The 25884-nt window shown below is 39.5% G+C and overlaps 1 protein-coding gene across 11 annotated transcripts in view; it reads right to left on the bottom strand.

Annotated features, from left to right (window-relative positions):
* The window catches only part of cacna1da (calcium channel, voltage-dependent, L type, alpha 1D subunit, a), a 59926-nt gene that overhangs the window by 17137 nt on the left and 16905 nt on the right, over positions 1-25884 (bottom strand). For 5 of the 11 annotated variants that reach the window (XM_040052168.1, XM_040052169.1, XM_040052171.1 and 2 more), the window contains exons 4-30: positions 24844-24983; positions 19938-20107; positions 19163-19315; positions 17348-17544; positions 16887-16990; positions 15040-15209; positions 13407-13481; positions 12104-12191; positions 11830-11856; positions 11203-11363; positions 10429-10654; positions 10108-10315; positions 8382-8502; positions 8145-8232; positions 8006-8036; positions 7756-7910; positions 7535-7664; positions 5984-6043; positions 5846-5905; positions 4345-4451; positions 3943-4030; positions 3746-3853; positions 3592-3644; positions 3351-3497; positions 3038-3239; positions 2637-2795; positions 1874-1984 (exon numbers count right to left, since the gene is read on the bottom strand). In XM_040052168.1, coding sequence (XP_039908102.1) covers positions 1874-1984; positions 2637-2795; positions 3038-3239; positions 3351-3497; positions 3592-3644; positions 3746-3853; positions 3943-4030; positions 4345-4451; positions 5846-5905; positions 5984-6043; positions 7535-7664; positions 7756-7910; positions 8006-8036; positions 8145-8232; positions 8382-8502; positions 10108-10315; positions 10429-10654; positions 11203-11363; positions 11830-11856; positions 12104-12191; positions 13407-13481; positions 15040-15209; positions 16887-16990; positions 17348-17544; positions 19163-19315; positions 19938-20107; positions 24844-24983 — 3339 coding nt within the window. The remainder of the gene's footprint in view (positions 1-1873; positions 1985-2636; positions 2796-3037; positions 3240-3350; positions 3498-3591; positions 3645-3745; positions 3854-3942; positions 4031-4344; positions 4452-5845; positions 5906-5983; positions 6044-7534; positions 7665-7755; positions 7911-8005; positions 8037-8144; positions 8233-8381; positions 8503-10107; positions 10316-10428; positions 10655-11202; positions 11364-11829; positions 11857-12103; positions 12192-13406; positions 13482-15039; positions 15210-16886; positions 16991-17347; positions 17545-19162; positions 19316-19937; positions 20108-24843; positions 24984-25884) is intronic. The other 6 variants (XM_040052172.1, XM_040052175.1, XM_040052174.1 and 3 more) reach the window with 5 other exon arrangements.

Below are 25884 nucleotides of genomic sequence, written 5' to 3'. Positions count from 1 at the left end.
AAATATCCCTGAGTGAGGTTGAGCGTGTGGTGGGGCGAGTCAAATGTGATATCAGCACAAAAACAAGAAGGCTTTACTCTCACACTGAAATTTAAATCAACGAACTGCTTATTTAAGGACACACGGAAACCCCTGCTAGCTACTTCACCTGAAGGGCTCGTGATTATACAGACTGTGACTGATTGCAGAACATTAAATTTACACAAATTCCATGCTAACAATAAAATTACACATGAACACTCTGTGACTAAAAAATTGGTTAAAAAAAAAAAAAGAAGATTATTTTTAGCTTAAAAATGGAAGCACGGCACCCCACACGTGTTTCTCTTACTAGCATCCTGTCCTTCTTCTCAACACAGAGCTGTCAGCAGGCAGGGACGCCAAAGGGGAAATGGAAACAAATATTTACATGTCCACATGCTGCTTCTTTAATAAACATAACTGAACATTTTACAAATCGCAGTTTTAGAAACATGCTGAAGAGATGGATACCACTCGTTGCTTTACCTAACAGTCATACTGAAATGTTATTTTCTGCAAGCTTGTACACTCAAAAAAATGAAATTGGGTGGTTGTTACATGTACAAGATTCAAACTTGTAATTTGCACTAAATAATTTCATGTTTCTATGGTGAACGTAATTAAATCATGTAGCATCTACATGAAATTCAGCAACTTAATTTGTTCTTGTTGAGATGACATGATACAATCTAGTAAGAGTGGTTAGTTGCCTGGACTCATGAAATTCACAAGATCGCATTAGATGTCAAACTGCAGGGAAATCGCTGGAGGTTTAAGAGGCAGACAACTGCACCCACACCACGTGTATGCTATAGCTATTTATTGTGGTTTAACCTGTCAAGGACAAAAACATACAGAAAATTCTGCATCAAGCCTTGTAATCATAGCTTTCCTAGTTTTGTTAAGCCTGGATTGACAGCATGGTGGTGTGATGGTTAGTGCTGTTGCCTCACAGCAAGAAGGGCCTGGGTTCAAATCCACAATCTGGCTGGTTTGCAGTGTGTAATTAGGGTTAAGTTAATTGGTGATTCTAGATTACCCATGAATGTAAGTGCAAATGGTTGTTTGTCTCTATGAAATCATCAACCTGCATATTGGTTCATTAAGAAAGACTAGCAGTAATTTCCTTGATTAACAAAGTAGTTGTTTAGACAACAAGATTTCATTATTTTTTCCTAAAGTTTTTAACTTGTGTAAAAAGAATTAAAACAAATTTCACTTTACATACTTAAATGAATCACTTCAAGTCAATGTAAGTATACTACGTTGATCCAGAGTAATCAGATTACATTAAACCAAATGCCAAATGTGTTGGTTTGACATGGTCAAAAATGGGTTATTGTACTTGGTTAAATCACGTGGAAAAAGGTGCCGTGATTAAATTGTGTTCATCCACCAACAGATTTTTTTGAGTGTATAAAGAAACTGAATATAACCATAGACTGTACATAAAAGCTGGATAACCATCATTATGAACGGGTTTGTGATGTTCTGTAAAGTAGTGGTTTAGTATTCTGGATGCTACCACCAAATCTCTTTCTATAGCAGGCTGCAAACATGTTTATTTCTGCTGTAAGGCTGGACATGTGAACTGAGGTGTCTAAGGGGACTGACCTACCATTCAAAGTCAGCTCTTGGGGTTGCCAGTTGTGTATGACACATTTTGTCCCGTTCATATTTTTTATGATTAGCTAAGCTAACTGACTACTAGTTAGTGTATATACATCTGAGCGGTATTGTCCTTCTAACTCTTCTCATAATGTTGAAAAGTTACTCTAATAAGCAAAAGCATTTCACAGCAAATGCATCCGTTTAATAGCTGGACTTAATTTGATGCTTCATGTCAGCTCACCCGGGGTTTGAAAGCGATGAGTTTGAGAACCATTTCCACAGTGAATACAGCAGTGAAGACCATATTGAGAATATCCATTACGTAGTTAAAGAGTGCAGACTGGCCGTAGTGCTGCAGACAGAGATGGAGATGGTCGGTTAACATAAAGATTCAATGTATTCAATATACAATGGGAAAGTAATGCGATGTGTCTGAACAAACAGTCTGTTTGCATTTTTTATGTTTTTCTGTGACTCCACTACTTTTGCATGCACTTATGTTCACCACATTGCTTCTTATAATTCTGGCAGTGCCAAGAAAAAATAGCAAAGCCTGAGCAACTGAAAATGACATTTTACAGGCTGATGCATCCATACTAATGAAAAGACTTACAGCAACTTATGAGATACTCTAATGATTTAAGTCTGCACATTTACAGTCTCGTGGACTCCATGCAGTACTGGGAAAAAACTAAAAACACCTTTATTGCTTCCATTAGCATTCAGAGGGTAAGGAGCAGCCATGTTCTGGGGTTGGTTAACTGATTACCAGCAAGTACCTCTATAAAATAACAGAGGCTTTGGCAGTTTGCCGGTTTGAAGCATTCAGGTGTGTGTTAACACAATGCCACAATCTTTAACAGACGTCCCAGAAAATCCAAACCGAGGTCACTCATGTGGCACAAGTGTATGCTTCAACAAAAGTTTCTCTAAGTAGAAAAATCTATAACGTCAAAAACTCTTTGATGGCTGGTTGTCTGGCAGGTAAATACTTGACTTCTTACCTGTACAGCCAGGCAGAGTGTGTTGAGCATGATGAGCACAAACATGATGTACTCAAACCCAGTGGAGTTCACCACATACCAGAACTTGTACTGGTATGGGTTCTTTGGGATGTATCTCCTCAGAGGACGGGCTTTAAGAGCGTATTCCACGCACTGACGCTGCACACAAATACACAAAATATTTAACATCATCATTTAAGAACAATCTTAACGTTCCCTTTTAAACGAGACACAATATTAAAAATGTAAAGGAGGTCATCAGCATTAGAACGTCATCTGTCTTGCTACTTTGTTGATGTTTTGTTTTTCTTGACACAAAGTGAGAGGAACCCCAGAGAAAAGCCTTCAAAATTAATCGTTATACTTTACACATAATGTTTTGTGCTTCTAATGACTCTGACCTGGTTCTTGTCGAGTTCACAGTTTTTATACTCCTTCTCTCCCTGTTCCTGAAATGTGACGATCACAAAACCTACAAAGATGTTCATCATGAAAAAGGCGATGATGATGATGTAGATGATGAAGAAGATGGAAATCTCCACACGGTAGTTGTAAATGGGACCAAGGTTTTCCCTGTTGGAGTCAATGGCCTTGTACAATAACCTAAAGAAAGATGAGAACAAGCCAACACGTGATTCAGATTCACAAATTCAGGCTTTCTCCATACATTATCTAAAACGTAATCAGCTCAGTGATGATATCTTTCAATCTTACGCAGGCCAGCCTTCAAAGGTGGACACAGTGAACAGAGCCATCATGGCCATGAGGACGTTGTCAAAGTTAAAGTCACTGTTGTGCCACACCCGTTTGTGGACAGTTGGCTGGTTCACGTCTCCATCTTTGTACAGGATGTAGGTGCCCCTGTGACAAAATATGTTGCATGGAGGTTTAAGTCCAACCTGTGATGTTAAACCAGGACATCTGCAGTTCAGGAGCAAGATGGGATGAAACTCACTTGCACTCTTCTGGGCTGGACTTAGCTTCATCTGTGCAGCGATAGAATTTTCCCTGGAAAAAGGAAAAGGAAACGTTTTTGCTGTTATTACACATTTTGAACTTCTTTGGATTGATGTGTATTATTGATGTTTTTCAAACTCAGAGATGCTCACCTTGAACAGCTGCACGCCTATACAGGCAAACATGAACTGAAGCAGCGTGGTGACGATCATGATGTTACCGATAGTTCTGATGGCCACAAACACACACTGCACAACGTGCTGTAAGACACAGATAAAAATGTTTTAAGCTAAGGTTTCAGATAGTGGCTATTGTAGACATGCTAGAAAAGGTCTCGAGTAGCACCCACCTTCAGGCCTTTGGCTCTATTGATGGCCCTCAGGGGTCGAAGTACTCGAAGGACCCTGAGAATCTTCACCACAGAGATGGCAGAAGACCTGAGTTTAAACAAATGATAATAACAGTTTATAAAAAAGAAGAATCAGAGAAATATGAGCTTTTTTAGGGGTCAAGAACCACTTCAAGAGGAGTAACTGCTGCACTCTGCTTGTATGGCCTGCTTCAACCAAAAGATCAAAAATGACATAAAGTGCTCAGATGATTGAACTTCTTTTCACCTCTATATTATTTCTCAAAGGGGATTTTAGTTTATTTCCTAACTTTCTTCCTTTAACTATTTTTCTTATGAATGAAACCTTTTTGTTTGTGCAAAAAGCTTAATGCAAATATGTTCTGGTTTTTCTGTACTCACTGAATGCCAAAGGAAACGAGGGAGACTCCCACCACCAGCAGGTCCAGAAGGTTGAAGTAATTCCTGCAGAATGCTCCTTTATGAAGAAAAGCTCCATATGTCGTCATCTAAGGAGAGGACAGAGGAAGTTAAAAGAGCAAATGACCAAAAAAAACAAAAAAACATGTAGCATCCAGAAACAAATACAGTGTTGCACTCCTCACACTCCAACAGAAACAAACAAACACACTGAGCTAACAGTTTAAATAGGAAAAACTCATTCTCAGCACTCATTCCCATTATCTCACAGTCAAACACACACGCCCGCACACGTCTCCACACTCTTATAGATCACTCTGATTCGGGGTGGCGAGTTCAGAGCAGTGAAACAGGAGGCTAAAATCTACCATCGCCACCCCCACGGCCCTTAGCTACATGAATGTAGTAGTAAGTCATTCATTTCGCAATCTACTATGGGAGGCAATAAAACATGCATTTTGTTGCCATGACGTCGGGGATATTTACTACCTGCAAGAGCTCTAGTTATAGAGATTGGAAAATAGAAATGGCCTTACTGTCACATTCATGTGGACCGTCGGCTTAAAGCACATTCCATTATGTTCTTTAATAGTTCAGCATAAGGGGAAGCAGCTCCCAATTAAAACTCCAGAGATCAGCAGGCAGAGAAGAAAAACCAGCCAAAATAACTCTTCTTCAAATAATAAAAGTAAAGGATTCCTTCCAAGAGTGCATGTAAATGTGGAGACCTGCAGACAAGGACTGGATGAGGTTGCTCACTAAGAGCAGTGGACGATTTACAGTCAAACAGCACTGGGTTGGCAAGTGTTTGCCCACTCCCACTGAAAAAAGAAAGAAAAAAGCTGCAGAGAAAACTCCACATTTCTATGCACTCAGTCGGGGAAAGCAGACTGAACCATGCTCGGCAGGAGCATGGTTGATTTTGCCCCCTCTTTTATGGGTAATCTGAGGAGCAGTCAGTACGAGAGGCATGGAGTTAGCTTTGACTGGAGTTGATTTTCGACTTTCAATCACCGCCACTCTGAAGATGACCTCAAACTCAACTTCAGCCAATGCTCTGATATGTCTGAGCAGCCCGTTAAAAAATTGTGTTGCATCGCACGGGAGGGGGTTGCATTACTTATTACATATCTGCATCATCAAAATCATTTCAGCAATGACTGCCCGAATGAAGTGACACCCATGTGAGTATAATGTAAATGTTCATGATGTTTCCTTCCCCTAACAGTTCTTTCATCAGTGCAATTTGAGCAAATCTTGTGTTTGTGTTCGTGTGTTCAAAATAGTGACTAACAATTCCAAAATTCGCTTCATCTTCTTTCTTTTTTTTTTTTTGCTGGTTTTTTTTTTGCTTTTTAAAAGAGGTGCCATGAAGAAAAAAGTAAATAAGAGAAAGGAAACAAACAAGCCAGGTTGTACTGAGTGGCGGGTGACACACAAGGAGAGAATGCAGCAAGGCTCTCGTTGTCATTTAAGGGGTTACCTTCAATACGATCTCAAATGTAAACATACTAGTGAAGACATAATCTGCATAGCCTAGGACCTGGAAGGCAACGAGACGTTTGGAATGTTATTGGGGTGTGGTTAGTTACAGCACGCACAGGGGACACAGGGAATTTACCTTCAAAACGATCTCAACAGTAAAGATAGCCGTGAAAGCATAGTCAAAGTAACCAAGTATCTGCAAGAAGCAACGTAGATGTTTAACAAAGACAGTTCATTGTGCAGCGTCATACATTACATGTTAACAAGATGAAAGGGGAAAAAAATGAAAGCATTTTCTGGAAAGGATTTGTTAGAGTGAAGAACTCACAGCAAAGTTACTTACTGACCTTACAGCTGTTTTTGCCTGTTTTAGCTCATAAAAAACGAGTCTGCACCTTGAAGCAGACAAGGAGCTTCAATCTGCTTTTAAATGGAAGTGCAAATCGAGGAACAGAAACCAGGAACTAGTCTGATGTGTTTCTTATTTTCTTGTAAAGCACATGCATGCCCAACTAATTAATCAAAAGCTCTACTAAATGTACTGCAATCACATGCAAAACAATAAAAGACAAACAATACTATCAAAGGACAATGTGAACTTGAAGTGTCTTAGATTTAAAAGGCTGCCATTAAGGACTTGATCTCTATATCTTGGAAAGGACCAGAAGGAACAGAGCGATCAGATGTCCGCTTTCAATATAGACACTAGATTTTCAAGTACTTATCCCGGTGTCCTGACAGGACAATTACACTGAATATATGTTTTAGAAAATAAACTGTATCGAATGCTTTCTTGTCTAGGTTAAAGAGAGAATAAATCACATGGCTCAAGATAAAGAAATTGTGAAGTGCAGAAATAACAGACATGAATTTAATACATACCATTTTCACTGCAGTAAAAAGAGTATTGAATGTCATCCTATTACTGATTACTATGGAAAATAAGTGATTTATATTAAAAGTAAAATGCATCTTTTGTTTTGTTACTTTTTTATGTTTTTACAAAAGTGTATAAACTCATGTAGAGTATGCTTTGCAAAATCATCCATATAAAGTACAAAGATCAGCTATAGCAGGGATGCCAAACATAAGGCTCAGGTGACAAAGACTCCAATCCAGCTCACTGGGGGACACACATTTCGAATTTCTAACTGTATTTTCAAAGATTTTACAGCTTTTTCTACTGATAAAAAGCTCGCCTACCACCATTCATACTGCACTTACGTCAATTAAGTAATAGATAAACAGAAAAATTCTTGTTTTTCACTATCTATAGAATTGTGCATTTTTTATAGTGGGTTCAACAGTCTTAACAAATTGGAAAAAATTACATTTTCTGGGAATGACCAAAAACTTTTGTTCATGATTGCAGAACAGGCGATGAGCTCCCAGAACTTTATCTGTACATGTCAATTTTGACTAATTTAAGCCCAAAGAGTTGTGCTGACAGACTTCCTATGTGGCCCACAATGTAAAAAGAGTCTGAGATCCCTGATTGTAGTAATTACAATAAATGGGCTAAAACATGCAAAACCAAGAGTACGGTCATTTATAGAAGCATCACAAATTGTTACGCAAAGGCAAACATGAGAAAAGTTATTTTTAAATTATTTTACTTCATTTATGTGACTTTACTAATCTGTTCATTTGAAGTTCAGAAATTTTATGACAGGGTTTATAAACTTACAATATTGCGAGCTGAGAAGTTTCGGATTGGATCCTCAGCAGCGAGGGAGACGGAGCTGAGCATGATGAACACCAGGATGAGGTTGGTGAAAATGTGATGATTAATGAGTCTGTGGCAAAACACACGAACCCTGAAGAAAAACAACAACAAAAACACAGCAGACATCAGAGTGATATGAATAGCGACCTGTTTGTCTCTGCACAAACATAATTTCAGCTTACGGGTTTGTGTTGCTGAAGATGAAGAAGGCACTTCCCTCTGGGATAGGAGTGATCTTCTCCTTCTTTACCAGGTCGGAGATGACCGGCCGAGGCCCCGATGGGACTTCAGGATCCTCCTCCTCCGCTGCAGTGTCGTCATTGTCCTCCTCCTCCTCCTTAAACGAAAGCAGGAAATATGTAATGTGTAACACGCGTAACTTTTCAAACTGTAAACATGTTTTCTGACTTAATAAAATTAAAAAAAGAATACCTTGTCATCTTTATCATCATCTTTTTTGTCCCTGTAATGAACACAGATATTTTTATAAATGCAGACTGGAGTTTGACCAATTATCCAAGCAAATATTTGAAGTAATTCGTTGTCACAGAGAGACATATTGGACGGTCACCCTTTTTTGTCTCCTTCATCTGTGTTGAGAGATTCTGCATCTGCCAAGTTGTCCACAGCGATAGCCAAGAAGACATTCAAGAGGATATCTGAGTAAAGTGTTAAGTCGAGAACAACTCTCCCACTACGAATAAAGTAAAATTCTAGTGACTAATCAATAACACATGTCTGCAGTGGATACAAAGAATTATTGTTTTCTTTGTAACAGCTACACCTTTGTCAGTGTGAGCGAGGATACAGTTTCCACAGATGAATAGGATGATGAAGTAAAAGCACACAATCATTCCAGAGGAGGACGGGCCACCATACGCCATGATCCCATCATACATTACAGCATTCCAGTCTTCTCCAGTCAGAATCTGAATAGTTCACAATATTTATTATGTGAGAAACACAACAACTGAAAAACATCAAGCATAATAAGTGACAGCTGCTTTATACGGTGCAGGGTGGCTACAATGAACATGTTAGAGCTGCAGTAAATTTGCAGTGATTTGGTATGATGTGGATGTTGAAACAAGTTTACTGGCATTCATATGCATTTTGACGCTGTGGTCTTATGCCAAATTGTTTTAGGAATTGACACTCACGGCCACTTTTTTAGGTACACCTTGCTATTTCCCTTAGCCTTCAGAACTGCTTTAATTCTTCATGACACAGGTTCAACACGGTGCCACAAATAGTCCTCAGAGATTTGGTGCCATACTGACATGACAGCATCACAGCGTTGCTGCTGATTGATCGGCTGCATAATGTAAATCTCCCATTCCACCACATCCCAGGTGTTAAACTGGATTCAGATCTGCCAAATGCCAAATTCAGACCCCATCATCTGAATTTCACAGCAGAATTCAAGATCAGGCAACATTTTCCCAGTCTTCTATTATCCAATTTTGGTGACCCAGTGTGAACTGCCTCAGTTTCCTATTCTTAGCTGCTGTAGCTCATCTGCTTCTCCTTTGACCTTTGATATCAACAAGGCATTTTTGCCAGAGAACTGCTGGTGACTGGATAACTTCTTCTGTTCAGACCACTCTCTGTAAATAATAAAGATGGTTGTGTTGTAAAATCCCAGCAGATCAGCACTTTCTGAAATACTCAGAGCATCCTATCTGGAACCAACCACTATGCCACATTCAAAGTCACTTAAATCACCTTTCTTCTCCATTCTGATGGTTCAGTTTGAGTTTCAGCAGGTTGTCTTGATCATGCCTACATACCCTAATGTCCTGAGTTGTTGCCACATGATTACATATTTGTATTAACCAGCAGTTGAACATGTATTCCTAATAGTGGCTACCTAAAAGTAGTAATAGTAGTAATATTTCAGGCTGTGGTTTTCCTGACTAAAATCCAATCTCCAGTCCAGCCCCTCCTGCATGTATGCCCTGGTTGTACATCACCTCTCTCCAGAGGTTTACTAGCAGCACTTCAATTCTGTGTTTTTGCTAACCTGTGTCTCCTCATGTGTGGTGTCTGTCTGCTCATTCATCTGTGGTACAATTCTCCCGTCTACAGTGTCTCACTTTAGTCTGCTGTGCTCAATCTGCCACAACCTTTCAGCCTGCCGCTCACAAACCATGCCATATAAAGAGATCAAAATGTTCTTTTGAAAAACTTCTCTCAACAATTCACATTTGGGTTTTCAATAAAGCTTCTGAGTTCAGCCTTCAGGCACACTCACGGTCCTTAAATGTTTAGTTGTTTTTATAAATCTGTTCTACAACTTCTTGTTACTTATGAACTGACATACCGTATACACCAAAATCTCTAAAATGGGCAAATACTGACTCATATAATGGCTTGTTCACAGAATCTGTTTAGTCTGCCACAAATTCTTCTACATCTGTATGAAACACACCCTTCACCAATTTTATTTACATTTTCAGCCTATTTTACTTGCTGCGTATTTGTATTTAACAGTCAGATTTTACTGTATGACATTATCTGAACTCTGTTAATACCTGAAACACAGTGAGGAGGGCCTGGGGAAAGTTGTCGAAGGTGCTCCTTTTTGTCTGGGTTTCGTCAAAGTTGAATTTTCCACCAAACACCTGCATGCCGAGCAGGGAGAAGATGATGATGAAGAGGAAGAGCAGCAGAAGCAGGGAAGCAATGGACTTCATGGAGTTGAGCAGCGATGCCACCAGGTTACTCAGAGACTGCCAGTGTCTAAACAGAAGGTCGACCAAGAGAGAGGAGGACGGACGGGATTTTAATCGAACTCCACAGGCACGAGACTGTGAACACACGAGCACGAACGCACAGCATGTTGACAGTCTTACCGTGTGACCTTGAAAATCCTCAGCAGGCGCACGCAGCGGAACACAGAGATACCGAGTGGAGACATGATTTCCAGCTCCACCAGAATGGTTTCAGTGATTCCTCCGCACACAACAAAGCAGTCAAAGCGGTTGAAGAGTGACACAAAATAAGCCTGCAGCCCAAGACTGTACATCTTTACCAACATTTCACATGTGAACAGGGCCAGCAGCACCTTGTTGGCCACATCTGAAAAGCAGAGGAAAAGATATTAAATCAGATGAATAAATAGTGAAAGAGAGTGATGCATTATGTATTGGAGGGTTTTTCTGTCTTTTAATGCAACATATAGTAGATCAAACCTCTGGTTGCACAAATATTTTATATTACACCTTCTTGCAGCTTCTTGTAGCTTTTTCTTTGTGTGCACTTCATTTAATTATTACTCTTTTTTACTTCAACCTCATTTCTATTTTCTATTTCTATTTCTTTATTTTTTATCACAGTTAGACAAAATCTTGCTATGAATCTACACAATTCCCATTAATTAAACACATTATTTGCATAAAAATCATGACATTTAAAACAATTTAGCCTTAGTCATCCACAAAATACATACAGTAATAGAGAAGATGGGAAAAAAATCAAAATTAGTAAAAATATTCTGATATTTCATGAGAACATCATGACAACATGTTACATTAAGTAATCCTTTAAAAAACACTAATTAATAGAAGATAACCCATTTAAACAAATTCATTCATTTTATTTCAAAATGAGACGTTTGTAATTCGTACCTTGCACCTGTGTCAGCCACAAAGGCTGGTTGTAATGTTCTGATGATATGGTCAGGGTGTTGAGGAACACAAGGATGATGACCAGCCAATAGAAAGGCACTGACTTGACAGCCAAACGGCACTTCCTGCGGCAGAATCTGTTCCATCGGCGCCAGCGCCGACTGCAATGGCAAAGGGCACTTTCAGCACATAGAGGCTCAGTTTGCACATAAAGAACACAAGACACAGTCACACAGATTATGAAGTCAAAACAATGGAACAAACTCATCACTGCAGTGTTTTTAAGAAAATCTCGAAAGTGTGTGCCTCGAAAGTGTGCGTAATAAGAAGAACGCAGTGAAGTATGGGTGAATGCCCACAGGGGACTGCATCAATGCGTTTCTGCAAGTCATACAGTACAGTAAATGAGCTGAAAAGTACTGTGTAAGCCTATTCTCTAAAAATACCTTATAGCACATGCTGACTATATAAAAGTTGTTGATTTATCATTCCCTGTAACATCTCATTAAAAATACAGTAAAAAAGAAGCCAAGCAAAATAAAAATCAGTGTAATTGAATGCAGGCAAAAACCATATATTAACAGCTACATGCACTATGTAGACACGCCTACCTACAAATATACTGACCTGAACTTTGACTTTGAAATCTTTTGACTGAAAAGAAGAACAAGTGAAAGTTGATGAATGCATCTTGTAACAGAAATGAGTTGCTAGCATGTAGTTAACTGACATCATCCCCAAAAAAGTGCAGCTGCAATGTTTGCAGCATGAAGTTTACCAGTTTTTTTAAACACATATGACGAGATAAAGCAGGCACTGACACGGCAAAATGGCTGTGCTAACTGAAATTAGTGACACTGAAAGAAATCCTGTGTACAGGTTCATAGTGCAAAGTTCTCACCACAGAGGTCCGCAGCATGGCGTCTTTTCATCCTCCCCGTTCTGATTCTCGGTGTTCACAGACTCTGTTTCACTGGCTGGAACGCTTGCTGTGGCATCAAATAAGGGAGCATATTTAAAATATATATATAAACAAAATCTATGCACTTTGCAATGGTAGAAGATTCTTCAGAAAGGCACAACGCATGCTTCCCATCAGGAGCAAGTGTAAAGAATGTTCCCATTGTATCAACAAGAACGTAGATGCACAAGAAACATATAAACAAAGAGAATTCAGAAACTCTTTTCAGGTGAACGAGAACTGTATGACAGTGATTTTAATCTCCAAAGCCACAGTGCAATCACAAAGCTACCTCAATGAAAGGAACGTGCTAAGTTCCACAGCTCTGCATCACTGTCATCATCAGTATCATTTACCAAGTGCTGAGAGTGAGCTGACGTGGGTCAGGCGAGTGGACAGCTGCTACGTGAGAGCTGACTGATGCAGACAACGAGGAGCGGAGAGAAGACGGGAGCCGAGAGAGGAAGACAGAGCTCTTTAAACTGTCTCTGAAATGCTACACTCAAACTACTGCCAGCACTTTGGAAAGACTGTGTGTGTGCAGACTGATGATGATTAACTGTGTGAAATGTCTCGGTGCTTTAACTCATGTGAGCGAGCGTGGTGTGCTCTCCTGCTTAGCTTACGCAGACGTGCCGGCTTTGATTCCTAAGTGGTCGGACAGCTCTCAGCTCTGAAAATAGTGCTGACTGCTGGAGTAGTCATCTGGGTTTAACCCTGTTTCCTACATTCATACTGAGCTCCTGCATTTGAAGTGGAACATGGGAGGGAAACAGGGTGTGGTTGCTATCAAGCACAGCTGTACGGCTCTTCCATATCGGACTAGTTTAATAGGTAAGAGACAAGGGGTTTTTATTCAGGACGAGGACATAAGGAGAAACGTAAGAAGGCTGTGATGTTTGGACACAACAGGTAAAAAACAATTGTAAAGCACAATGTGATGGTATATTTTGTCAGGTTTCACACACACACCCACAAAGCAACAGACTTATTAATCTATCCTGGTCAGTAATACGACACTGACTGGTAATATTGCAATAATGACAATGTACATTTCAGTCTAGTCTTAATAGTTTGAGAAAATATGAGCTAAATTTTCTGTATCAGATCAGTTTGATCTTAAAACACTAACACACACACACACACACACACACACACACACACACACACACACACACACACACACACACACACACACACACACAAAAGCTAAAGAACACTGGAGGGAAACCACAGGATTTACCATGAGTGTCGGACGACTGGCTGAACCACCCAAACCTTCCTTTCTTCTTCTCAGTAAGGTCAGCCAGAGTCACCCCTTCATGTGTAATGCATGCAAGCCAATGCATTCAGACACAACGGCACAGCAGAGGGACATGGAGGGGAGGGGGGCGAGAATGGGCTGCTATCAAAATGGGTCAGAGCAGACAAGCACCACAGGACAACAACAGTTTTCAAAATATCAATATTCAACCACGACAAGAGCAGCAGGAGCCACACCGCAGACACTGAGGAGGGCAGAAGAACGACACAGAGAGCTGTTAGTCAAAGGAAGCGTCTGGAGGTGGCAGCGCCCTGTACTAACATGTGACCATGCGAATTAAAGCATTTACCTTTGAACATGTTAGTAGGGGTTCATGTTTCGTGGACACACACTATAAAGCCAGCATGGATGTTTTAGAAAAGCAGTATGGACTCCCTCCTTCTAACACGGCACAATTAACGGCGATTTTCCTGCTTTCTGGTAAATTTACAGAGCACCGCTGTTCAGAAAAATTGGAGCAATAGACTGGTGGAAGAGGCAGGAATATACACAAGGAGTACATAACAGACGTGGGGAAATCATAATGAGTTGACAAAAGGCAAAAAATAGAAAACCCAAGCTCAAACTCTAGGATGAAGCAGTTGCAGGTTTTCTTTTCTGTATCATGTGTGCCGCTTATATAAAGAGGATTTGGATTACTTTTTTTCTACTGCTTGAGTAACATGTTTCTTTTTTTTCCCTTCCTTTCCTTCCTTTCACTGGTGCTTACAGAGTGCTCCGCTTCCATCACCGACATACATGGAGGCTGGAGACAAAACTAGTCTGATCATTTAGTTTCAAACACCTTCCACATATCCACATATGGATGTCAATACTGGCCTCTGTGTCGATATTTGTGCATCTACGCATTTGTCAGTATGTGTACTCTGCTTCTCTATAACCAAAAGGTAGACTATTCAGAAGCACAGTGGGTCATCACTAAATCCCAGTAGTCCTTCTGAAATCACTATAGTCCTGTTTTGTTTTGTTTTTCTTTAACTGTGGTGATCAGCTGGCACAATTGATCAACTTGCCTTGTTATAGCATCCATTTTTGCAAATTTGCATGAGAAAACGGAATATTTCAGGGCTCAATCAGACCTAATTAAGATTTCCATGATGCTGGTTTCAAATCTCTGGTGGCTTTCTTCCTGCTTGATTCAAGCAGAATCATTGGGCTAAAAGCAGAGGGAACTTAAATGATGTGTTAGATTATTAAGATTTTTTTCTAATTAATACCCCCTCTATCTGTTCTCAATATGTCTCAGCGTAATTGACCAGTTATCTGGGGCAATATGAAAAATAGAGCACTTTAGACCCAATAAGTCAGGACACAGCACCAATTCTGATTTAAGCAATGTCACGTTCTTTCTCCAGAGTGATTTTTGGTTTGAAGATACTGCTTTTAACCAAGAAAAAAGAAACTCTCTCAAACCAGTAATGATGTACACTACTTGATATTTATCCTTGACATGGCAAGAGTAGCTTCAACCAGTTATTTGCATTGAAGCGCTCTTGTGATGGCAGCGTAGCGTTAACGGCCGGAAAAAGGAAGCGGGTCAGACGGCGCTTACGGTTACGCTTGCTCTCCTCATCTGCCTCGTCCTCATTGTCAGGGTCAATGTCCTCAGCCTGAGTGATCCAGTCCAGGTAACCCTTCAGATCCTCCTCCAGCTGTTGCTTTTCACGCAGCTTCTGGAAGTCTCCGCGAGCTTTGGCCTTTTCCCTCTCCTTGGAGAACTCTCTGTATTTGGAGAAAGAACCCCCAAAACAAAACAAAACAAAACAAAAACAAACAAAAAAAACCAAACAAACAGAAACACCAACAAATACACAGTAATGCACGAATTAAACACAAACATGGGACGTTTCACAGCAAACAAGAAATAAATTGTTTCACACAAAATGGAAAGCAACAAACATGTCGTTCTGTTCTAGATCATTTTTCCCGACAGAATAAAGACATTCTGTGTATGAGTTTCTGTATATCCTCTTTTCTACATTCTTTAGTCACAGCCTTTTAATTTCTTGTGTGTTTTTCAGAAATGTAGCCACTGGAGGGAGATGTACGCCTTTAAGAGACAACACAGAGCTATATTTAGAGCCCGGCAGTACAGTAGTGTATCCGTCAGGCGGGCATCTTCATCTTACAGAAAAGGCAATTCAGGTAGACAGATTGTTTCAAGAGAATTGCAGCATTTGTACAGTATCCAAACTTATAGTTTATATAAGACAATGAACTTGAAAACAACGAGATTCGACTGCATCTACTCACAGTGCATTGTGAGATAGTCTTATTAGAATAACCTGTATTTAAGCTGCTATACTAAAAAATTAAGATGAATGAAAAAGTCACATGTGTGACAAAAAAGTGAAGACATCCAATGTCAAGAAGCCAGCAATGTAGCACAGGTAAAGCTGTATCAAGGTAACTGGTGCTGACAGGTCATGCCAGTCTAAAGACGCCAACATGCGCTGTAGGAATGCTTGACTCGATTGTCATGTTAATCTTGTTTTCTTTAAAAAAACACAGGTTTTCTTCGCTGGTCAACCATCCAGAGTTAGTTGTACTGTAATACCCCACCCCCCACTCCACAGAGCAGGGAAAGCAAACTGGGGTTTGAGAGAGCTTAGGCGTGCAGAGGGAGTGAAGGGCGAGGAATAAGATTAATTTCTTTCACAGGAGGTTGGGTGGGCTGTCGAGGGGGTGGGGGAAGAAACGCTCACTTTGCAGTTGCCGTGGAAAGGATGTTATAGTTTGACATCAACAGAGGTCAGAGAGGAGCGCTTAAGAAACAAAACAGACTCTAATGTAGACTGGCCACTTACTGCTTTATTACTTGTAATGATTTTTGCATTTCTGGTGCACAATTTCCCAAACACACATACTAATTCAATTTCAAGTCAACTCTATTTTATTTATGTAGCGCCAAATCACAGCACCAGTTGCGTCAAGGTGCCTTATATGTTTAAAGGTAATAAAGTGAAAACCCCAATAATCAACGGCCCTCTTTGAGCAAGCACTAGGTGACAGTGGGAAAGAAAAACTTCCACTTAACAGGAAGAAACCTCCAGGCTCAGGGAGGAGCAGCCATCTGCTGCAATCACCTGGGGATGATGTTGTGAGTGTCAAGGAGCACAGCAAACCCAAAGTGCATGCACTTTGCACACTACAGACCAAACCCACCGCAAAAGTTGCCTCTTACCCACTTAGCACACCTAATACAAGGTTTAACACGAAAAAGGATCCCAGTATAATCAGACTGACAAAATAAATCCACGGTGTTTCCCATCCAATGGCGTCATTGACCTACAGAAGCCAAAAGTAGCCCGTCAACAAACATGGACACATACAAAGACAGAAACCTTCTGCCTCAAAGAAGCAGAAAGTCTCTGTTTTGAAAGAGAAGATGGTGCTTACCCGCTCAACACACCCAAAACCAGGTTAAGAACGAAAAAGGAGCCGAAGATCACAAGACTGACAAAGTACACCCATGGAAGTTCAAAGCCCATGGCATCGTTCATCTGCAGGAGTGGATCGGTCACCGCAGAGAAAGGAGAGCAGGGGGAAAAGGAAGGAAGGATGCACAGACAGAAAAAGGGTGTTAAACTGTTAGAAAGGAGGAAGAGAGAACAAGTCTTAGGAGTGCTGATGACTGTCAGGACAGTATCGTTTTATTTGATGAGTTGTTGATTGAATTCAATCATTTAGCCAATCAATCACATCAGAGTAGTAAGAGCCGCCCCAGGAAATTATCAGCAGCTTCATCATCAGACTGTCAGTCGCATTGGTGTTGTGTGTTTGATTTGAGTAGACATTAAAGCTGAAAGAATGTGACAGTCACAGGTTATTGAACTGGGTGCACAGAGCGAGAGACTCACCCAGTACAGCACGTCAGTCCAGCCCTCCATGGTGATACACTGAAACACCGTCAGCATGGCAAACAGAAAGTTGTCAAAGTTGGTGATGCCACCGTTGGGACCTTGCCAGCCTTCCCTGCACTCCGTGCCGTTGATGGGGCACTGGCGCCCATGCCCTGAGATCGCACATGGAGCTGGCTCCTCTTCTGCTATCATATCTACAGAAAGAGAGTTTTAAATAATCTGACACTTAACATAAGTGCTGCAAATAAAGTTGCTTTTTAGACTGCCTAGTCTTAACTGTAGGATTTCCTACTATAAACAGTGTAAATGTTATGACTAAGAGCACTCTGATTCACTGCATCTTATACCAAATACCATCTCTTTAGCAGCTATCTTATTCTTCTCATTTACAGTTGTTCAGCAGTAGAAAAGTCTACTTTAGACTTTTAATAAATAACTTTGACGATAACATATCTGTATATCTGAGAGACGAACCACTTTTCAATTTACAGTTTAACAATATACAAACATATTATACAAAACATTATTGGAACGATTAACTAACATTTGTGGTTAGGTTTTATGTTTCAGTGAGTTCCATCAAAGAGGTATTTCCATCTCTGAAGATTTAGTTCACAAACTATTAAAATGATTATATTTCTGTGAAATATTGCTCCATCTCACAACCCCTCACATGGACTTGTTCCCCTTGGGAAATTCCTGACGTCTATGTTTGAAGTAAACTACTTAGAGAATAACTTCTGTCACGTAATCCAATATATCAGTCATGCAGTACATACTTTTATGTTTTTGTCTAAGTTAAGAGTTATATTTCAGTTTAAGGAGAAAACAAGCCAGTCGAGATTGAGTTTGGCTTGTCTGGGACTCATCTTTGTCTGCTTCATTTTGTCAAATATGAGGCATAATCATAAACTTCTCTAACGATACCCATAAAAACAATCAAACTAGCTTACTATATCACCTTTAATCTTGGCCAGTCTTCCCTGACCAGCGCAGGAACTGTTTGAGGAATGCTTCTATAGGTCGATTGCTACCTAAGATCCATTATAACTACTTGTACTTTGCATCTGCAATGAATGCTGAATTTTCTCCAGTGTGTCAAAATCCTGAACTTTAAACTCGAACAGTATGAAGCAGCGCTGAGCTAAATGTGGAAAGCACAGTCGCTGATTTTGTTGAAGTGACTAAAAAAGTCTTAACAAGCTGTGCGCTGGCACACAATGACGTGCACCACAGTTCAGGTCGTTTCGGCTGCCTCGCTCTGAGACACCTCAGGATGCTACAGTAGAACTCTGGGCTGGCAGTCTGGCCCAGGGGGGACAAATTGACAGTGCACAACCCCGTGAATGACGAAAAAATGGCGCACACGTTCCTGACCAATGTGCCGCCTTGAGGCTTGGACACTATAGACTGTTTTACTGAAAACTGCTGCGTGATGTCTGCATCATAGCAACAGACCCTGCTCTCTTCAGCATGAAAGTTGTGTCAGTTTGACACAGAGCAAGAAGGGAGGTCAGGTATGGTTTTTGATAGTCACTGACAGAGGCAAAGAAGATTATGACCACCCAATAAGTAATTAAAGCACAGAAACTATTACTGTATCTGATAAAGCTATTACCTGTCCTGATAAAAATCCCTTGTACTCATTTGTCTGGGTAAGCAAATCACCAGACTAAGCATTATCCTGATTATACCTTTAATCTGTTGTTGTTAATGGAAAATCACAGCTGACATACAATAACCTCAACTCCTTGTTACTTTATTTAAAAAAAAACAATTTGATTTTATATATATAAAAGTCAAAGTGCTCACCTGCACTGGGGAAATAGCAGGTTGCATGCATTTTACCAATGAACAGCTCCAGGCCGATAATAGCATAGATGATAATGACAAACAAGACCAGGAGGGCAATGTGCAGGAGAGGGACCATGGCTTTAATGATGGAGTTCAACACCACCTGTAAACCTAAGCAAAGAAAAACAAACACTTTACACAAAGCCTGGCCGTACTTCGTAGTACCAAATGGAAAACACAAACTACAAATTCTACCAGTCTTTGTACCTGTTCTTAACACAAAAATTTGATTCCTGGCTCCAGAATGTGAAGTGGCTAATTCTGTTTGCTCTTGATCTTACTTAGCTTACCTTTAAATTGCATAAATACATAAAACGTAATCACAACTGTATAATCATTTCACAGACTGCTAACATAAACAAACGGAAGTATTTATGGTTTTCAAGTATATAAATATAAATAACAATGTAGAAAGAATGTAGATACTGCTTTCAGTATGTATTTCAGAACATCTTTGCCTCGTATATTTCATAAGCATGTCGTGTTTTTTTTTCTGTAAGTTTGTTTATTATTATGGAACTGAGAGCACATGGCCCTTGGTTGCTGATGTAGATGCTTAAAGAAAATAGTCCTCAGGGACTGCACATGGACCATCTGGACTTGCCGTGTTTAACCCTTAGCCCTGCATTTTTCTATAAAAAAAAAGACTAATTTTATTGTACGACAGATGCAAAAATGATGTACATTTAATAAATATGGGTTGCCAACGTGCGGAGCTTAAAAGTTCTCTTACTGGGTACTCCTGAGACCAGCCGCAGGGGGCGCAGCACACGGAAGGCTCGAAGGGCTTTAACATCAAATCCACCTGGCTTACCCCCGTGCCCATGCATTGATGCATGGTTATCTCCTTCAACTTCTCCCTTTTCTTCTTTGGTCAAAAGCTCCAATGCAACACTAAAGAGTCTGTTGGAAAACAAAGAAAAATCCTTACATTAGTCACCTCTGCATTTGAGGTACATAATGAACAGTGCTGACAATCTTTAACAAATAGTAGATAAAGATTAAAGATCATTTTCGAGAAGAAGCATGGCAAACCTTTGACAGTTCAATAATTAATGTAGGAAATAAAGAACAGATTAAGCAGCATTAGATGTACTGATTCTTATATAGCATTTTTCTTCTTGAGCACAGAGTAGCCAGTTTTCATTCAATTCTACTATTTTCACTCGTCAATAATTTATTGTAATTAAGAAACAAACCTTCACGAGCATGAGTAAAACTAAGATGTAACAAGTATGTTGTTGAATGTACGAGGCGCTAAAATGGGGTTAATAAACCTTCAGATTCTGACAAAATGTGAGAATATATTAAAAGTCTTACTTTCTCATAGTTCATAAGCTCCTATTCACATCAGTAATGACACTAAGTCAATTTAAGGTCTCCAACAAACACTTTTGACATTAAAAATTTTGCCTGGCTGAAAGCTTTTCACTTTGCCGTTATTCCCTCAAAGTATCATTTAGCTGTGAAACTATTATGTAGTGGCATCAGTTTACTTTACAGCCACCCACAAGCCATACTGAAATCTCCAGGATACAATTTGATAAAAAGCAGTCTGAAACCTTTATTAACCACAATCCGCTGTAAATATCATTTTAGACTGCATCAAAATGGTTAGTAAACACCATACTGATAATGATCCAATCAAAAACTATTTTAAGACTAGAAAAAAAATCCCAGATATTTCTTGCCCTACATGCAGCACTTCAAAAGAAAAAAAAAAGAAAAGCCAGTGGATATGTTGAAAGAGCAGGATAATATGACAGCATTGTAACCTGTCAGTGCCCAGTTTGAGTGTACCAACAAAACCTACCCACCCAGCAAAAATTTGGTGAAAAGATGACTTCGTCATACTAATTTGGATTTTGTTAAAAAGTGAAAGTCGGCTATTTACATATGTTCCCAGCATGTGTCACAGTCAAGGTCCATGTAACAAATATGGATCTCCAAAAGATTTGGCCCCTCCTTACTGTATGTGTGGTCTGGGCAAAAATGCTCACACCTTGCAAACCGCAAACATTACACAAGCACATATCCACAACGCCTGCAAGCTAAAAAGCCAGCATACAAAAAAATGTATTTAACGTATTATTTTTTAATCTACCCGCCACCAAAGATCAAATTACAGATTTTCAGAGAAACAAAAGTTTTTCTGTCTTTGTTGTGCAACAGAACCAAATAAATATATGAACAAAGTTCTGTAACTTTCACAAATACTAAGACTTATAGAAAAATGTGCAATATTATTTACATGCAGAGGTATTTTGTTTTACTAAATAGATCAGATATCACTAGATTGAAAGATGGATATTTATAAAATACACTTTATGGACAAAAGTACTGGGCCATCTGTATATGACACTTCCTGGGACATCCTAACCCATGGCATGAAGATCCCAGTACACAGTTTTTGTGCTGATGTTAATGCCAGAGGAGGTTTGGAGCTCTGCAGTTCCTGAGTCAGCAGATCATTGGTGACCTTTACACATATGCCTTCACATGCTCTCTACCATGCTTTATGTGGTCTCACACCTTGTGGCTAAGTTGCTGTGGTCCCTACTCCATTTCACAATCAAATATTAATGTCTGAACTTTCACTTTTCCCAAATTTAGGCATAAAGGGACATTTTTTTAAAGGTCATGTCTGGCCAGCCAGATTAAGCCCAGAATATAACATCCACTGACATCTGGTGCACGGTGGATCTGTATACAAGAGATAACTGTACCATAGGAAGTGCCTCCTTCCGTGGTCGTAAAGTAAAATCAGCAGTGAACAAATCCCTCCCCAAGAAAGAGGACCCTTCATTACACTCAGATAGACATTCCTCACCTAGCCAAGAGGGAAAATCATCTCAACACATTACATCAAAGCTGCGGACTAAAAGCAGGGAATAGAGCTGCCGATAGGCGCTGGAAGGAGTTCTGATGGCCTTTAAGCACAGTCTGCTCCGGCTTATGTTATACTGAGTCACAGCTGTAAGACTGACCGCCTGCCACTGGGGGTTTTATTAGTCATCCAGTCATGCTTAAAAGAAAACCCTCCTTCACATATTGACACCTTTTTGCGAAACATATTTCATAAAGTAAATCAGAAGGATTTTGAACATCAGATTATTTGAAGCAGGTGTTTTCCCAGTGTCTCCAGTCATTATTCAAAGGGTCACTCCAATAGGTTTACAGGTTTAAGCCTATTTGCACCAAATCACAGTTTAACTCTTCCTCCTAGAAACGTGTTCCTTTGCAAAATAGTTTTCCAGTTATGTTTAAGTCCAGCACAATCACTGGCTAGATTATAAAAATGTTTTTAACAAATTCACTGAAACACTTATGAACTCGGTCAGAGTTGGCTCAAAGCTTCAGGCATGGCGGACCTTTTAATAAACCAGACCACAATCTTTTCAAAACCTTATCCAAGTACAGCCAGTGAAGAGAAATATCCATAAAAATGTTTAATAATGCACATCCCAACACTGCAGTAGACATTTTACAGCAAGAATATCAGTGTAGTATATTAAATATGTTGCCAAAAATGTGTCCACTCTTTGCAACATAGTAAAAACTTTGCTTTAATGCATAATAAATCACAAGGACTTCTGTAGCTTATGCAACTTTCTGAGTTTTCTCTTTGGCTTTTAAACTGCACAAAAAATGTATTTATATTAATGTATTATTTAAGATTAACTGCATGAAGTGTAAGAAATATTTACCTTATCTGAGCCAGTATGTTCATAAGACAAACCTTGGTTTAGTATGTGTAAAAAAAAAAGCTGTGGTACATGAAACCAAAATGGAAAAGTAAAAGAAAGACATTCATTAGCGATTAAAAACTGTCATGTGATCATTTTCTACAGCTTAGTTACCATTAATGATTCCTTCCCATCCAAGACTTTATCCAGTGTAATCTAAAATTCTGATCAGTGCATCTTTAGAAATCCATTTGTAGATTTCAAGACAGTACAATGGCTCAGTGGTTTGCACTGTTCCCTCATAGCAAGCAAGTCCTGGGTTCAAGCTTGTGTACCATAGTACTCTTGCAAAAAAGTCTGACTTCCTGGTAAAATAAATGTTAAAAATGTAGGTTTAAACCCAACAATATAGTTCTTCAAGTTAAAGCAAAACACTATTTTTGGATTATTTTTTTCTCTATGGGGAGTGTGTTTGCCTTTCATGAAGTCCCTACACACTACTATAGAATAAATAGTGGACACACAAACATCCTGATGACTGAACTGTGACGATTTCCATCAGATCCTCGCAAAATTATTTCAAATGTGTCATTTCAAATTTTAGAAGCTGCAGTCACATTTAATAGTTGGGACAGCCGTCTTTGCATTTGAGTGGATGGCAGATCAACCCTGCATGCAGCATACAGACAGCGATCTGACCCAGCTACCCACTGGACTGTGTGTATTAGAGGAGAGAAAGAGGGAGGAGAGAGGAGAAAAAAAGAGATAAGGCTGAGATAAGGATGAAGATAACACGGGGAGAGTGTGCAAGAGATAGGAATGAGGGCAGAGAGAGGTGGGGAGGTGTAAAGCATGAACCATTTGAGATATGAAAATGGAAGGGGGCAGTAATAAGAACAAGCTGCAGAGACAAAGGAGAGCAGCGTGAGAGAAAGACAGTCAGTGAGAGGAGAGGGAAAGATGGGAGGGAGTGTTGGAGAAGAGATGAAGTATGGAGAGATGGTGACTCACTCCAGTGGTGGTAAAGCTCTGATTTATTCTCTCTGTCTTTTCTGGGTCATATACTGTGGGTGTATGAGGGTCTCTGTTAGCCACTTGGAGCAGAGGCTTAAGCAACTTTAGCTTTAATACTGACTTCTCCTCTTACAAACACTGTAAACTGCAAATGTCACAAGTCAAAAAAAATCCTAAAAGGAGACTAAAAATAGCTAAACCTTGTGACCTGGCCTGCAAACCAGCACATAGAACGAGCAAATATAATACATAAATATTAACAAATCTAACAATCGCAACTAGTTGTGTCAATAAATGAAATAACAAAAAAAAAACTGAACCTAAGATTTTAGATTTCAAACCCCACCATCTGGCCAAAGTTCAGGTAGTGGGTTGCAAAATAATAATTATAGTAAACTAGAACTAACATAAATAACAGTTTTGGTATGTGGTTAACAAAAACTAAGTGGTAACATTTCTGTTAAAAACTGTCAGCCAACCAATTCTCCTGGTGTGAATTTTGGTTATGATCATTTCCCTTTCAATCAATGGCTTACAAACTGAAATATTTTCATAACAACCAATAATCATACCAAACGTGAAATAGACACACATGCAGAAGCTGCATTACTGCATGCAGAAATTGCAGTACCAGCACGGGCAGATAATATATTTAAAGTTAAAAGTCGGTAGTGAGTAAAAAACATAAAGTATATTCAAGGGTTTTTAATTTCCAGAACTGATTAAACTAGTTGGCTCCCAGTCCACCCATGGACAGGGTGGACCAGCATGCCTATTACACGCTTTGCCGTGATATCCTGATGGACTGCATCAACTACATCGCTTGCAGAGGATCTCATTATGGTAGTGCCAGCATTCTGTCAAGGTTTAGCAAAGAATCCACCATTGTCCTTTTGCCATTTATATACAGAGCATTTATCATTTAACTTGAAAACTTACCCAATCACCACAATGACGAAATCCAGCATGTTCCAACCGTTTCTCACGTACGCATTCTGGTGCATCACCAAGCCATAAGCGATAATCTTCAGAAAGGTCTCAATTGTGAAAATGATGAGGAAGGCATACTCAACTGTTTCCTGCAGATACACAAAAAGGCAAAGAAAAAAAAACAAAACGAAAACATGAGCAAGGTATTAATACAGACAGTGTTTTGGAGATTCAACACACACAGGTACAGGAATAGGTGCAAAAGACACAGTGCCTATGAAAGGATAAATTAAGCTCTATTTTACTGGTGAGCAACAAGGAAATGACTTTTTGTCGAAGCAAAAATATTTATAAATATGTAAAATTAAATGTAAAAAATTAAGTTGTTTTAACTACTTAAAAATACAGTAAATCTATAATTTACAAGAACAATGTGCCTCCAAAGCAATATTCTCGTCAACTTTCATTGATCAGTAGGCACTGAACTGATACATCAGGACACAAAAATAACCCAGGTTTGCAGAAATTACAATACACAATACAGTTACACTATAGGAAACAATATACAAACAGACCAGATTGCTGTGCAGTTTGTCACCACCCCACATTGATTTTACTGACATTTAAAAAGCAAAAGGCCAAAAAAGGTAAACACTCATTCATAGAGTACTTCCAAAGCACTGAACAATGATGTTCCACCCTAAGATCAGAAATACTGACACAGTGCACAAGAAAAGACAGAAACGAAAGAGAAGGACATCAATGTTAGTGTAAATTGTCTTTTTTCTTTTTAGATGTATCTTCTAAATTTTGATTACTGGTTTGCAAACATTTCAACGCTCGATGACAGAGTGTGTCATTGCCTGCAGGACAACCTTCCTCAACACTGCCTGAATGTCTTTGATGGACTTCCTATTAAAGGGAACTTTGTGTACAACAACAGCTATTAGAAAAATATCAGAGAGAGAAGAGTCAGAAAGCCAAGAAAAAGTGACCTCCAAAGGGAAGCTGAAACTCCTGATTTGCCTGCAACATAGATATGCAGACATC

This window comes from Simochromis diagramma, unplaced genomic scaffold (genome assembly GCF_900408965.1).
Source record: "Simochromis diagramma unplaced genomic scaffold, fSimDia1.1 OVJJ01000389.1, whole genome shotgun sequence".
Lineage (NCBI taxonomy): Eukaryota > Metazoa > Chordata > Actinopteri > Cichliformes > Cichlidae > Simochromis > Simochromis diagramma.
Note: the sequence above shows the minus strand (reverse complement) of the source record. Positions and strands in the feature narration are given on the sequence as shown.